Source organism: Oryctolagus cuniculus, chromosome 8 (assembly GCF_051225735.1).
Source record: "Oryctolagus cuniculus isolate XC-2025 breed Fujian yellow rabbit chromosome 8, ASM5122573v1, whole genome shotgun sequence".
In the NCBI taxonomy this organism is placed as follows: Eukaryota; Metazoa; Chordata; class Mammalia; order Lagomorpha; family Leporidae; genus Oryctolagus; species Oryctolagus cuniculus.
Window position 1 is genome coordinate 121,671,301 of NC_142874.1, and position 16,143 is coordinate 121,687,443.

General features: G+C 38.9%; 1 protein-coding gene across 2 annotated transcripts in view; it reads right to left on the bottom strand.

The window, feature by feature from the left end:
• Positions 1-13,320, bottom strand: part of LOC103350776 (albumin superfamily member 1) — a 52,536-nt gene extending 39,216 nt beyond the window's left edge. The window contains exons 1-7 of one of the 2 annotated variants that reach the window (XM_089302641.1): positions 13,173-13,320; positions 11,244-11,295; positions 10,965-11,106; positions 9,506-9,717; positions 7,351-7,483; positions 3,373-3,470; positions 529-658 (exon numbers count right to left, since the gene is read on the bottom strand). In XM_089302641.1, coding sequence (XP_089158767.1) covers positions 529-658; positions 3,373-3,470; positions 7,351-7,483; positions 9,506-9,717; positions 10,965-11,106; positions 11,244-11,295; positions 13,173-13,257 — 852 coding nt within the window. In that variant the 5' untranslated portion in view covers positions 13,258-13,320. The remainder of the gene's footprint in view (positions 1-528; positions 659-3,372; positions 3,471-7,350; positions 7,484-9,505; positions 9,718-10,964; positions 11,107-11,243; positions 11,296-13,172) is intronic. The other variant, XM_008267758.5, reaches the window with a different exon arrangement.
• Positions 13,321-16,143: the final 2,823 nt, after the last annotated feature.

Consider the following 16,143-nt stretch of genomic DNA (forward strand, 5'->3'; position numbering starts at 1 on the left):
TGTGACTTGTGATTTACTGAAGCCTTATGAATTTTTGTTGCTGATTCCCTTTTTTCCCTCCTTCTCTGGACTTTTAAACTTCACATTTGAGGTGGGGCCAGAGAGTCCTGCACTGCCCCTGCCCCGGGCCTGTTGATGTTGCTTCTTCAGCCTGGCTTGCTTCCCCCTCCCACCTAGCTGATGTGTCCTAATGGTGCAGATCACAGCTCTAGGACCCGTGCAAGGCTGAAAGATGAATGAAACGTAGCCCTAATTTGGAGTGAAGTTAGAGACCAGCTCTAAAAGCTTAAAGAAAAAAGGAATAAAGTGAAATAAGAAAGGAGAAGGGAGGGAAGGAGAGAGGTAGGAAAAATGATCACATGAGTTGGGAAAAGATAAGAGGGGAGACATCAGCCTACTTGTAATATTGTGAAATAAATGGTCATTACATTTTCGGAATCATTATTTACCCTGTTATCTTTACTAGTATTTGAAATTTACAAGCTTTTTAATGGCACTAGTCACTGTTAAGAAAAGAGAGGGTCTCACCCTGCCAAGTGTGCATGCTACTGTATTTCCTTCACAACAGATCTCATGCAGATTTTTGACATCCATGGTGAGTTTGGCAATTTCAGAAAAGTTAGCTTTAGGTTGTTTTTTAGTCAGCAGAACCAATTCCCTGAAAAGGAAAATAAGTACATTTTAAACAGTATTTTAGACTCAATGCTTTCTAAAATTAGTTCTAGTTCCCTGAGTAATGAAAACAATAGGAACACATCTGCAAATGTGGGGTGAAGAGCATGTACTACTGTCGCTCCCCCTCTTCATGGAGGAACGACACTAAACCCTGCCTAGGCTTCATATCCGAGTCACGGCACCATTATGTCGCTCCCCGTCTTCGTGGAGGAACAACACAGGACCCTGCGCTGTTCTTTCGTCTGCTCGGCCCTCCCTGGGTTTGCTGCTGGTTCTTCCCGGGTTGGCTACCGTCCCTTCCACCTCCGTGGAAGGGCGGTTCCCCCTGCCACTTTCCCCACTTCCGCGGGGGAGCGGCACACCGCAGGCCGGCTTTCTCGGGGGCTGCACAGGTGTTCCTTCAGATAGATGTTCCCCGGTGCATGTTGTCTCTCTCCTCCTTTATAGTCCTCTTCCGCCAATCCCAACTCTGCTACCCACACGCCGAGTACGCTGCTCTCCTCCAATCAGGAGCAGGTCCTGCTGTTTATTGGTTGAACTGGAGGCAGCTGTGTAGAAGCTGTTTCCTCCTCTCCCAGCGCCATATTGTGGGAGAGCAGATGCATAGAATAAGTCTTAATTCCAGTAACAGTATAGTCCGAGTTGCTCCCCACATACTACAAATGTTTTCTATTTCTCCAAAGGTAGCACTCAGAACCACACGGAGACCTAAGTCACAAAAAGAACAATTCATGATAATTTTTATTGTTTAAATTATTACTGGAAGAAGCTGATTTGCTTTAGATAGGTGATGAAATGCAAGCTGACTAGACTTGGAAATTTATCTAACCTGAGATTCCTAGGTAAACCTCTTCATCATAAATACAGAAAGTATCAGAACGTAAGTCTTTCCTGCTTCTGTCAACAATTGAGCTACATCCCTGAAATTTTCTGCAAACAGAGACAGTGGTCCTTCTCTGCAAACAGAACTGAGCTTCTAGGCAGCCTAACATTGGCTTCAGTTGGGGTACAAGGTAGTTGAAGAAAACTGCATGTCTTTAAGATCAACTTGGGCAGAAATGCAGTCCCAGCCAGGAAGGAGGTAGGCTGAGTAACTGCAAATGCTCCTCCACCCATGCCTCCAAAAACTCCATTCCCTTCTTTCTTTTACATGATGTTGGAGCCAAAGCCAATCTTCAGGAGAAAAGAATACATTTTGTCCTCCAGCCTTTATTATTGAAAGAGGTAAGGACCTGGCATCTCAAAACATGCAGAACTGGTATATTGATTATTTCGAGTAGAAATTCCTTGAAGACCTGTAACTTCAGAGGGGGTCATTGGCCTGCCTTTTGCTACATGCAGCGAATCACAAAGATTCTTCACAATGGATCCCTTTAATATATCAAGGCCAGAAAACAGCTTTGATCACCAAAGATAATTGGGACTGCAATGAATCTAAATAAACAAGTTCTGCAAAGTAACCCTAATCTTCCACTTGCTACCTCTTCCCATATCTCTTATTGACATTCCCAGAATTTACTACTCATGTTCAGAGATCCATCTGTCCTGTCACTCTTTCACAAAGTTTAGGTTCTTTATCTGAAAAGTATAAAAATATCATGAACATTGTTTTGGACATTGTTTTGGACATGGTCATTGTTTTGAACTTCACTGTCCTATGAAGATTTCTATGTACATGTAAATTTAGTTAAGCTTTTATGTTTTTCTCTTTTTATCAGCCCTTGTATTAATTAGGTTTCCAGATTGAGCCAAAGGGCCCACATAAGAAGTAAGGGGGATTTGCGAGGCAGGGCAGTCTAGAGGATGTGGGAAAGTTCATAGTGCCTCCATCTCAATGTCCTGTGTCTGTGCACCTAAGAAGTTCTAAGGGATTTGAGCACATGGAAGAAATTGAGGCAGGAAATAAAAGGGGAAGTTGAAAATTGTGCAATGCCATCCACAGCTCTCTCCCTGCCCTATTTGGTTTTTGTTTGTATGTTTGCTTTGTTTTATATTTAACTTTTTTATTTCTATGAAGGGAACAGATTTCAAGTATTTCATTTATAGAGTTTTAAAAACATACTTATACTTCTCACCGTCCCTCCTTCGCTCCCATCCTCACTCCTCCTTCCTTGTTTTTCTTTCCATTTTTGCAATGGCATACTTTCAATTTACTTTGTAATTGCAAGCTTAAACCTCCACTAAATAAAGAATACAACATGTTGCACGTAAAAAAACTGTTCCTCAGAAGTAGAGACAAGGGCTATAAGCCTGAATCAAATCTCCAGATGTCATTTCACTCTTAAACAGTACATTTTTTGTACTCTATATATCAGTTATCACAAATCAGAGAAAACATAATATTTGTCCTTCTGGGTCTGGTTTACTTCACTGAGTATGACAGTCTCCAATTGCATCCACTTTGTTGTAGCAGACATGATTTCATTCCTTTGTATGGCTGAGTAGTACTCCATCATGTATATATACCACACCACATTTTCTTTATCCAGTCTTCAGTTGAACATCTATGTTGATCCTGTATCTTAGCTATTGTGAATTGGGCTGCTATAAACATGGTGGTACAGCAAGTATGTGTAAAGAATCCAGGTTTATGTTGATAGACATGGTTAAATAAAGAATAAATGACTTTCAAACAGGCTTAGTCAAAAGGAATAACCCAACATCAACAAATCCACAAAATCTAAACAGGTAACTTACACTGCTTTTGCTACTGTGTGGTTGAATTTCGTCTTGATTTCACATAGATGATGATGCCTCAAAGACATTTCTTTAACATATTTTCTGATGGGTTCTAGCTGTAAATTAGAAAAGCAATCCATCAAAGAATATGGTAGTAATAGAAAGAGTTAATCACACCATTAGGAAAGGAGAGAAAAGTAAAAGTTATGTCCTTCCTCAGCATTACAGAGTCTTCAACTAAACCACTTCAAAAGAAGCCAAAATGCAAAACAGCACCCTGCTTTCCAGAGATCACTTCAAACATTTCAAATACAAGTGAGTACAAGAAAGTGAGCTAATGAAAGCCCAGAGAGCCATCACACTATATTTCAGTAAGTACAATTATTTTACAATTATATTTCGCTTTTATCCAAATTACTAACCCTGTCTCTTGGACATATCCCACGCTACTTATCTAAAATTTATATTCCAGTTTTGCAATATGTCAGTAATAATGAGTTCCTCCACACCCCAAATGTTCATATTCTTTATCCAGGGGTTTCTAGTTTTAAAATTCTATCATAAGAGTGGGAATAAGAGAGGGGGAGATGTACAGTTTGGCACGTGCTCACTTGGACTTACCCCTAATGGTAGAGTTAGAAACATGCCAGGAGATTCCAAGTCAATCCCATCAAGGTGGCATGGACCAATGCCATCTCACTAGTCAAAGTGATCAATTTCAGTTCATAATTGATCATAATGATAGGACTAAGAGTCAAAGGGATCACACAAACAAGACTAGTGTCTGCTAACACTAACTGATAGAATTAAAAAGGAGAGAATGATCCAATATGGGATGCAGGATATATAGCAGACTCATAGAATGGCAGATGTCCTAAACAGCACTCTGGCCTCAGAATCAGCCCTTTAGGCATTCAGATCTGGCTGAAAAGCCCATGAGAGTTTCACAGGCATGCAAAGCCAAGACACTGTGGCAAAAAAAAAAAAAAAATGACCTAAATGAAAGATCTCTGTGAGTAAAGATCCCAGCAGAAAGAACAGGCCATCAAAGAAGGAGGTACCTTTCTCTGAAGGGAGGAGAGAACTTCCACTTTGACTAGGGCCTTGTCTAAATAAGATCGGAGTTGGTGAACTCAAGAGGCTTCCATAGCCTTGGCAGCTCATGACAAGAGCCTCAGGTGATTACTAACATCATAAATAAGAGTGTCAATTGTTAAATCAACAACAGGAGTCACAGTGCACCTACTCCCATGTAGGATCTCTGTCTTTAATGTGTTGTACTATGCAAATTAATGGTAAAACTACTACTAAATCAGTATTCTATGAAAAAAACTCTGTCATAAAGTTTTCTAAATAAATTAAGGCTTAGTTATGCAAAAAATGTATAATTGGTTATGATAGCAAAACTTTGAAGACAAAATCATTCAACAGCAGGATTGTGGTATTCAGACTTAACTTCTAATAAATAGCTGATATACTTAAATCTCTAATCAAAATTATATACTCAACATGATCATAATCATATATAAAATGAAATCTAGAATAGAAAAATTAATAAAAGAAACTATCAAGATCTGTGTCCTTGTTTTGTAGGAATATGTGATATTTTAAAATTTCTAAACAGCTTTATATTTTCACTTAAATCATTTTATTGCCATATGTGTAACTATACCTTACAGTGGTATTTTCAAGTAGAGTAAGTAGAAAATGTACACAAAGGTAATATTAAAATCATGAAACTAGCATAGAAACAATATAATAAACTTTAAAGATAATTTAATTGTATTTTATAATAGTTATCCTTATTTTATTCCATCACACTCATTCTAAATCAAATATAAGCAGGCTATTCACTTATTCACAAAACAGTTTGTAAGGCATTTTCTCAAACATCACATTCACTGATCACAGACAAATGTTTACACAATTGATTGTGTGGTTTTCTGGGAAACAAGTAAGAATCACCAGGAACAGACACTTTAAAAAAAAAGATTTATTTATTATTATTTGAAAGGCAGAGTTACATAGAGTCAGAGGCAGAGGCAGAAAGAGAGAGGTGTTCCATCCACTGGTTTACTCCCCAAATAGCAGCAAAGGCCAGAGCTGGGCCAATCTGAAGCCAGGAGCCAGGAGATTCTCCCAGGTCTCCCATGCATGTGCAAGGGCCCAAGGACTTGGGCCATCTTCTACTGCTTTCCCAGGCCATAGCAGAGAGCTGGATTGGAAGTGGAGCAGCTGAGACTCAAACCAGCTCCCACATGGGATGCCGGCACTGTAGGCAACAGCTTTACCTGCTATGCCACAAAGCCAGTCCCAGGAATAGATATCTTAACAGCAGCGACATGTGAGCTCACAAAGTGAGAAAGGAGGAAGAACTCTCAATTGACTTATAAGTATCTGCTTATGCCTAAATTATAGGAGCATGTTAAAGATTTAGGAAAAATGTCCACTAAAAACGGTTAATATTAAGAAAAGTTTGTAACAAAATATTAAGTACAAATTGCCTAAATGTTCATCTCCAAGAAAAAAAAAAAAACTTCACAAAAGCTAAGGAATAAGATTTAAGGCTATGCCTGATCACTAGCTTTTAGCTTTTAATTAATATGAAATCATCATTTTTAAAAAGGGCAGTTCTGCTTCAAAATTCAGCTTAGGAATTGGCTTCTAAAAAAATGAAGTTTATCAGGGGAAGAAAGGAGATGAAGATATATATATAAACATATAAATATAAGTAGTTTTAATGAAAATAACTAGAGTCATTAAGTCCTTAGAATATACCAGAAACTCCTCAGATACATTATTTAGTTTCTGATAGACAATGAGGAACTCAATACAAGTTAATGTAAAATTATACTGAAGTTTGGAGGAAGATAAGATGAACTTCTTACTGGAATGATCAAAGGAGACAGCAAGGAAAAAGTGGCAGCACCTTTAGCCTTGAGAAATTCACCAAAATAATTATCAAACTACCAATAATTTTCAGCATTACATTTAAAAAATCTGACATCACCATCAGTATTTTTGTTGATTTAGAATCTTTATAGAGCATGCAAAAAAGTACTTATATGGTTGATTTATAGTTATTCAATAAAAGAGAAAGGGCTACATAGTTAGAATTGTGCATCTGATGTTATTTTACAGAGTGGCTACAGTATCTCCTAACCCCATGCTCTTCTTAAAAGGAGATTTTGAAAATCCTCCCATCAAGAGATAAAGCATAAGTACTGTCCCTTTCAAACTGGTGAGGTTTTATGATGTTTCAATCTAAAAGGCATGGAAGAAGTGATTTCTATGGCTGAACTAAAAAAGGCCAATGAATTTCTGCTTTATCCACTATAATATCTGCATGAAGCCTTGAACCACATGAAGTAGTCCACCTATGCTCTATTAAACCATGAGGAAGCCCAAACTAACCCACTTAGAGGCACCATATGGGCAGATTCTAAGACTACGTAAGAAGGAAGAGAGGTTGAAAACATGGTCTACATGTTTCAGTCTCCAGAGTCCCATATTCAGCCATTGGCCCCCACAATCACAAAAAGATCCTGAATCAGAAACAACTGCATGAACCCTTCTTGAATTCCTGACACACAGAAATCTTGAGATAATAGAATGGTTTTCATTGCTTGGAGCCACTAAATTTTAGGGTGTTTTATTATGCACCAATAGGAACTTGAATATTAAAAAAATTATTGTTAGGTAAAATTATGCTAGACCATGCTTCTAAAATTGTAATGAAGTCCACAAGAGGTCTTCAAAAAGTTCATGGAAGATGCATATTATTAAAAATCTATTTGTAGAGTTCAAAATTTTAACATGAAAAACTTAGCTTTTAATTCCATTTTCCCATGAAGTCCCTCATATTTCATAGATCTGCAGAAGAATTTTGGATTCTGTATTTCCATTAAGCTGCCAGATGACACTTGTACTTCTGGTCCACAGTCCACACTTTACATAGCAGGGCCCTAAATAATGATTGGCATATGAATATTGTACCTTTATCTGGAGGCATTTGGTCTTATTTTCTTCTTGGCAACATGACTGAACAGCTGTTTCATAGCAAGCAGACATGGTCAGGATAGTAGGTCCATATAAGAATGGATATGTTCTAGAAATTTCAAAACTGTACCTGTAATTTGACAAACACAAAGTTGTACAATTTAGAATTCAAGAACATATGCTGGTACTATTTCTTAAAAACTTAAGATTTGTCGCTCCCCGTCTTCGTGGAGGAACGACACAGGACCCTGCGCTGTTCTTTTGTCTGCTCGGCCCTCCCCGGGTTTGCTGCTGGTTCTTCCCGGGTTGGCTACTGTCCCTTCCACCTCCGTGGAAGGGCGGTTCCCCCTGGCCACTTTCCCCACTTCCGCGGGGGAGCGGCACACCACCAGCCGGCTCTCTCGGGGGCTGCACAGGTGTTCCTTCAGATAGATGTTCCCGGTGCATGTTGTCTCTCTCCTCCTTTATAGTCCTCTTCCACCAATCCCAACTCTGCTACCCACATGCCGAGTACGCTGCTCTCCTCCAATCAGGAGCAGCTCCTGCAGCTTGTCAAGTTGGTGAGAGGCAGCTGGGTAGAAGCTGTTGCTCCTCTCCCAGCGCCATATTGTGGGAGAGCAGATGCATAGAATAAGTCTTAATTCCAGTAACAGTATAGTCCAAGTTGCTCCCCACAAGATTCGTTTAGTTTTGTTGACCTGAAACTTAGAATTTCATGGTGATTTAGATGAGGTGGTGCTCTACTTAAACGCACCAACCATGCACTGTGACAGATCACTATGTGATTCATCAGACATCCTCTGAGTGCCCATAGGATGGCCAAAGGTGCCTTCTAGGCTGGAAGAAAATGAAAATCAGCAATTTAAACCTTGCATATATTTATAGGAAGTGTGCGTTAGATAGCTCAACAGGCCAAGCTGAATTGTAAACTGAGAACTGTACACTGGAACAGAAGAAATAAATTTAAAAGTTGGTGAGTGGAGAGGAGTCTCAAGATCATCTACAAGTTCTTTCGAGACTAGGAAAGTTAATGTCACTGTCCTCCAAGATGTGTCATTCAATTGTTTGGTTTGTTACTAAATTCCCTGTCTTTATAGGCTTCTCTAAATGGCTCCTCGCATTCAGTATAGAGTTTGGGCACCAGGCTTGCCTCTCATCTGTCATCATATCTCTTCATAATTTGCAAAGCTTTCTTAAACCCTGCGCCCCTACACAGGCATATAGATCCAACAGCAGTTGACATGACAGACAAAAACTATCTCTGTGCCCAGACAAATCTCTTGTCTCTTCCTGCATAACAGGAAGACTCTTCCCACACCACAGGAAGACTCTTCCCAGCCTCCTTTGCCATTAGATTAAAAACAAGTAACAGAATCCTAACCAGTAAAACATGAAAGAACATGCCATATTCCACTTCTAGCTCTGGTTACTAATTTCTTCCCACAATTCCCTATTCTCTTTGTTTCATGGTGACTTTGGAAACTCAAGCTCCAGATGGTATGGCTCCAACATCTTGAATTCCTGAGTAATTTTTTGGAGGAGAATTGTTGCAAGTTGAGCTGAGCTGGAAAAAGATGAATTCCAGGTGTTAGAGCAGTCCATTAAGGCTGCAGAGTAATAATTAAGCCTTTCATCATTCCTTAGGATACTATAAGCAAAAGCTAAATGCAGGGAGTGTCAGCTCCCTTCTGTTCAATTTTCCCCGTGGACCAGGACCAGTAAGGACTGGGAGGATCATGACAGGCATAGGATCAACTCTTTCTGAAGGAACCCCAAAAGGCTCCTGTAGTCATAAGGACCCTGTATTTTCAATACTCTGTTTATCTTGCTTGTCCTAGTTGACTGCCTACTCCACTGTACCTTTCAGTATATTTGCTGCTGGTCTGCCTAATCCAATACTTAAGGAGAAGCCTCCTCTACAAGTCCTAGTCACTTTTAATCTGTTTCAATGCACAGGCATGTCCCCACTTTGTTGGTTCAATTAAATGTAATTGTCATTCTTAAGGAGAAAAAAATTATAGCTCAACTTTTCACTTTAATTCCATGTAATGAAGCATTGTGTTCTCCAAGGCTTTTATAGGGGAAAAAAAGTCTGGCTTCAAAATAAGAAAACACTCATTTTAGAAGACAATGGCACAAAGAAATGGCTTACCTGTCCTTCACTGACGCATGATTCTCTTTGTCCATCTCACAGATATGTTCTGCATTTGGAATTTGGAATATATCACTGTAATCAGCATCATCTTTTTTATAGGACAGGAAGCACTTGTGCCTTGCTGTGTTACTTGTATTGCAACAGTGGGAAGACCCATGTTTGTCAAGCATTCCTGGGTTGTTACATATATACTCTAGGAAAGTAGTCATCTGTAGGAAGCAAGAATAAGTTAAAGGGAAAGTGTTCTGATGAAACATGTCCTAATACAAAAAGTAAGGAATTATTGTAAAGAAAGACAATTGATTACATAATGTTAAGCTTTTAATTCAGCAGTCCCTTAACACAGCTCATTTGAGTAAGTCTTAGGTTTTTAAGTCTAAATTTCCACATTCTAGAAATTTACCTAGTCAAATTTATTATTCTCTCCTTTCCTATGCAACTGTTTCATTTTCGTGCCATGGAGAGCTACTGAAACAAATAAGCATAAGCCATAGAGTCCTGGGAAAGATATTTTTAATGAGAACTACCCACCGAGAAATAGATGGTGATTTGCTCTTCTTGCTTCCTAGTTGTTTTCAGTTTGGTTTCCATAGGAAATTATTTTAAGAATTGAACTCTGAGACAATGTGTACCCATTGTCAAATTTTCAAGTGGAAATGTAATAATTTAATTAGTTTGCAAATACCTTTCAGTGGCAGTAAATGTGTGGAATGACTCTCAAGTGACATTTGTTTTCAGATTTGGGGGATAAGGCCAAATAAAGGTCATCTTTTGAAATGGAAATGAGTGGGAATCATAAAATAAGTGAGACAGGCAGAAATACTTTCCTTAAAATATGAGTCTAATAAGACTCCAAAAATAAAGTTTTAAAAATATATAAGTAAAAAATGATTCACATGCATTAAAATTATTAAGCATAAGAATAATAAATCCAAGAATATGCACCTAATAAGAATATGTTAGTGTTTAGCAAGAATTTTTGTGGAATTTGCTAATCACAAGACATAATATTTTATAAAGAAATAATAAATAATTCCCAAGATTTTCTACAAACTGGAAAAGGATCCCATAATAATATTCACTTATTTCTCCTTTACATATTAGCTAAAAAACTTTTTGAAATTACTACTTCAATTTCCCAGGAACCTTTCTATGAGGATGCCATTAGACAAGGTATTCCAAAGACAGAGACAGAGCAATTGATACCAATTAGCCAAGTAGCATTTGGGCTATACTTCGTTCTCTTCAGAGTATGTTTCTCTGAGCCTGGTTTCCCAGAGATGGACAGATCAAATGTAGATTTATAAACCTACAGAGATTAAATCTTGGGTGTGACTCATCTACATATCCATTTCTTACAAACCTTTGACTAATTGTTCAACCAGCCCCCTTTATAACCTCTTTTGGCTGCAATCTTGTTTAAAAGAGAGAAAAAGGCAGAATATGATTCACCTACCAGTTGATGAGCACATGGGGACAGTGACTCATGTGACTCCAGGCTCTTGCACTTCTCTGAAAGACCCAGTAACTCTCTAGCTATGGTCTTTACTTCTTCATACGTTGCTTTCTGAAGAAACTGAGCGACCATAATGCTGGTGCTGAAACGCAAGATCCATGAGTGTTGAAAGTAGCATTCAACCCCTTTCCTCCATCACTCATCATTGTACCATTGCTGCATTCTCCCCAGACATAATTAATGTGTTTTCAAAAATAAAAGAATTTCCGTAGAACTCACATGTCTCTTAAGTTCTCCTGAAGATAATTCTGGGTAGCATTATGCTGTATGGCTGAAAAACAATGAAATTTTATTGGCTGCTGTGATCTGACAGCTTGTATCCCTAACCCCAAAGCTGATGAGCTTAGATCTGAATGCTTGAAATCCTAACTCCTGAGGTGATGGTATTAGGAGTCTTCACTTCTTGGCCTCTTGGCTAAAATCAAATGATAATATTAGGAGTGAGAGCTTCTAAAAGAACGTGAGGGTAGAGTCCTCATGAGTGAAATTAGTGCCCTTTTAAAAGAGACCCAAGGAAACTTATGCATCCCTGAATTGCATGTGGAATAGCATGAAAACATTGTCTAAGGATCAGAGAGTAGGTTCATACCAGATACCAACAGTAAGGCCTCTCACCAGACCCTGAATCCACTAACACTTTGATCTTGGGCTTCTTGGTTTCCAAAATTGTGATGAATAAATCTCTATTATTTATAAGATAGCCAGTTTAGGGATATCTTGTCATAACAGCCCACATATCTGCATCAGAGGAAATTTTCCAATTCGAAATTCCTCTTCACAATTCTGTAACCTATGTTCATTCACTCATAAATTTCTAGATATATTTTTATTAACCACAGTAAATTGGAACAATTTACCAGGCTATACCTTCACTTATATTTTCAAGTATTTTATTTTATTTACTTGAAAGACCAAGAGAAAGAGACACATGGACAGATGGAGGAAGATCTTCATCTTCTAGTTTACTCTCAAAATGCCTGCAACAGCCTGGACTGGGAAGTCCAAAGTCAGGAGCTGAGAGCCAGGAATTCAATCCCCGTGTTCCACACAGATGGCAAGGATGCAAGTGCTTGAGTCATCACCTGCTGCCTGCCAGCATGCCCATTAGCAGAAGCAGATCCAGGACGGAAACCTGGAACTCCAATAAGGGATACAGGCCTCCCAGGGAGCATCATAACTGCTATTTCAAAAATCCACCCCTTTCCTTGGTATCTAAACTGCATTTTGTGAACAACTTATTTATGCTTAAATAGATTGTGTAGTTGAAATCTATTGTTGGTCTACAAATAAACCACACACATATGTATTGACATTTCCGAATTAAACAATGTTTTGATTACTCGACTCTTGACATGAGAAGTTATTAATGCACCCAAAATTAAAACTTAGCATGGGGAACAAAAACATAGATGTTAACTCCTTGCCACGCTTAATTTGGCAAACACAGAATCTCAGATACTGTGGATTCATTAGTTACCTCCATCTTCTTCCTCACCCCCACTCACCACATACACATACTCATGTTCTCTATTGAAAGCAATGCTTTCCTTGTTTACACTCTTCTCCACTAAATAAAGAAACCATAATTATTCACTATATTAAAGTAAGTATAGGTTTAGAGACAATTATTTTGGTTTCACCTTCTACCTAAGGTATTTAATGAAACCTTGGGGAAATAGCTTCTGCTCGCAGAGTCACTTTGTCTCCATTTAAATAAGGTCTACTACATTGGGTGGTTGTTAGAATTACACAAAAGCATCTCTGTGAAGCCCTGAGCCTAGTGCCAGGCACATAATGCTTGTCAGTCATGAAAAATGTAGCTCATAATACCGTTGATGCCATTATTCTCACTGTTTCTCTAAAATTGCTCTCTCAATTTCAAGTAGAGTTTGAAATGTAACATTCTCTCACCTACCGAGAGAATTAAGCTAAAGTGAGTTATTCCTGCATGTGTCACCCTCACATATTAGATCGCTTTCTGTATTCATTCCACACATTAATATCTAGCAATTTCCAGTGACTCTATTGACAATGACAGCACTGAGAAGGAGAAGCCTTCCCATACACATTTTAGTAGTCATCATGTCTCAGCTACCTCGTCCTTAAACAGAAAATGTACAAGCATTGATTGTAAGTATCATTTCCTACCTGCATCTAGTAACCTTCTCTGAAGAGTCTGACATTTAATGCAGCTGATGAAAACAAGAAAATATATAGGCTTGACAGTCTTCATTATTTCAGATGAAGCTTTATGGGAAAGAGCCCTATCATCTGACAAAAATCCAGAATTTCTTTATATTCTTTTCAAGTAATCACTATTAACAATTAACCTTTTCTGGTGAATATTTTTACCAGGCTACTCTGATCCCTAAAAAACTGAGGAAACTGATGACAATGAAGAAATATTATTGATGGATTACATTCATTAAGAAATGCTGGATTTTTAAACAAGTCATGTCAATCTACTTGCTCTCAAGATTACAACATGCAGGCCTTGTAATAACTAATCAATAAACCCTTTTGAAAAATACTGGTCTGCAATATCTCATTCCTGGAAATGCTTGTTGACATGTACAAAGTTCTAAAGTGGCAGGAGGGGAAGTTCAGATCAAATAAATGATCTAGGCACAGGTTCCAATGTTGGACATACTTCTGTGTTCCTGAAGAGAGTGGGAGCTAAGCGCACAAGTATTGGGAGCAAGCCCAGGAGATTGGGACCCAATTTATTGAGTGCTTACTACTGTCCTTGTATTTATAAAGACTTTACTGTAGGTAACAATACACATACTATCACTCTTTGAGGGAGAAATTCAGATTTAGGCCCATTGAAATTGCTCATGGACTCACATACAAAAATTCAAGTCTGTCTGGTTTCCAAGTTCCACACCACCCAAGTGAAAACAGCTAAGTATGGGGCTGGCATTGTGCTACAGCAGGTCAAGCCATTGCCTACAGCAAGTGTATCCCATATAAGCAGTGGTTGAGTGCTGGCTGCTCCATTTATTATCCAGCTCCCTGCTGTTGTGCATGGGAGTCCTTGAGTCCCTGACACCCCTGTGGAAGATTCAGATGGAGTTCTGGGCTTCTGGCTTCAGCCTGGCCCAGCCTTGGCCATTGTGGCTATTAGGAGAGTGAATTGGCAGATGGAATGTCTCTCTCTCTCTATTTCTTTCCCTCTCTCTCTGTAACATTCTCTGCCTTTCAAATGACTAAATAATTTTTTAAAATAAAATAAAATAAAAATTGAATTCTGAAAATTAGTCAGCTATCCCTCCCCACTCACGCTTTGTCAGTCATCTAGCTCTTGGATCTAGGTCAGGAAGAAAGTAATTACTGATTAAGCAAAACATTTAAGATACATGTAAAAGCAAAATGTTGGAAATGAGAGATTACTGGTTATTATTTTAGCTATTCCTATTCTCAGTTTCTTCATTTATAAAGGAAAAATCTGGATCAGATGATATTTAGATCCTATTACTTCAATCTGCTACCCACATATTCTCATTTCTGACTTCCTAAGCAAATATATATATATATGACATATATCATAAGTAAGAGAGGCATATTTGCCTGAAAAACAACCAAAAATCCTGTTATGATATGTATTTGGGACACATCAGCTTATGGAAGAGAATATGAGTGGTTCTGTGTGACAGAAAACTGAGGTCAGCAAGGGAAATCTTTGGCCACCTTCCATTACCCTGTGTGGAGTCGTAATACTCCATTCTTCTGTGGTGTATGCTAGTGCTGCAATTTTGAAACTTTATCCTAAACTTCCTGGAACTATCAGAAATGAACTATTAAACTAGTCTAGTCCAATCCTTTGGCAAACTTTGGATGAATGCTATCAGACTACCTGATATCTGCTAGTGCAGACATTACTGATGGATCACTGTGTTTCTCTCTGAGCCTAGACACAGCCTTCTCATAGCACAATGCTACAGGACAGCCACTATCAATGGATAGGAGTTGACACTGAAGAAAAATACTGCTAAGTGTATGCTAAACTAATTCCTCCTTTTAAAAAAAACTCAAAATTAACTTTCTGTGGGAACTCTGCTCTCAGAATCAAGTGCAAATAGTAGTGGATTCTTGAAAATAAAAAAGATGGGAAGCGGCAAGAAGGAAGAATAGGAAGGGAGCACACTGATAGTCCGGGAAGAGACAGTTTAATAAAAGTGGAGATACTGCAGGTTCAAGGAAGAGTTGGGGAAGAAACAGCAGAGGAAACTCTTCCGGAACTAGTGATTCATGGTGGACCTGCATGGAGGGCGTGGGAGCCCACAGCTTGGGACACCAGCGGCAGAAACAACGCACCAGCGCTGGAACGCGAGGTGAGCCAAACCTCAGTAGCCGGAGACACCAGCGGAAAAGCAGAAGGAGGAGCCTAGAGGGAACGAGGTTTGAAGCCCCATGGGGGAAAGTTCACCAGGCTAACTAGAGGAGACAGGCAAAAAAAAAAAAAAAAAAAAAAAAAAAAAAAAAAAAAAAAAAAACCAGTATGGACAGTATGGACCTCTCAAAGGTGAGCAAGACAAAGAGCAGGTGCCATTTTGGACATATGTAAAAGCTGCACAACCTCAGGTCTGGGCCCACCCTCAGCCAAGCAAAAAAACCTGACTCTGGGGGGGTGAAATTACAGGAGATTAGGACCTAGTGAATGTGTGGAGCTAATGAACTGAGACTGATAAAAAAGAGACAGTGGGTGAGAGAACTCGCCAAGTTCACGTGAGTACTCTCCAGAGATGCTACAATTCAGTAACCTTGGCAACCCAGTGGGAGACTGCAGGAGAATTTGAACCCACACTGAGGGCAGAACAGATTCCCTGTGTGGTCCTTGGGAAAGAGCAGGTGAATGTTATACCCACAGGAGCCAGAGATCGGAAGCTGACTACCTTCAATTCTGCTCAGCTGTGTGGAATTATTCCACTTCTGAATCAAAAAAGAAAAAGAAAGAAAGAAAGAAAGAAAGAAAGAAAGAAAGAAAGAAAGAAAGAAAGAAAGAAAGAAAGAAAGAAAGAAAGAAAGAAAGAAGGAGAGAAAGAGAGAGATTTACCACTAGTAACCTGGGAATGTCATCTTTGCCACACCCTTAACCCTGAAGAACCAAACAGAGCTC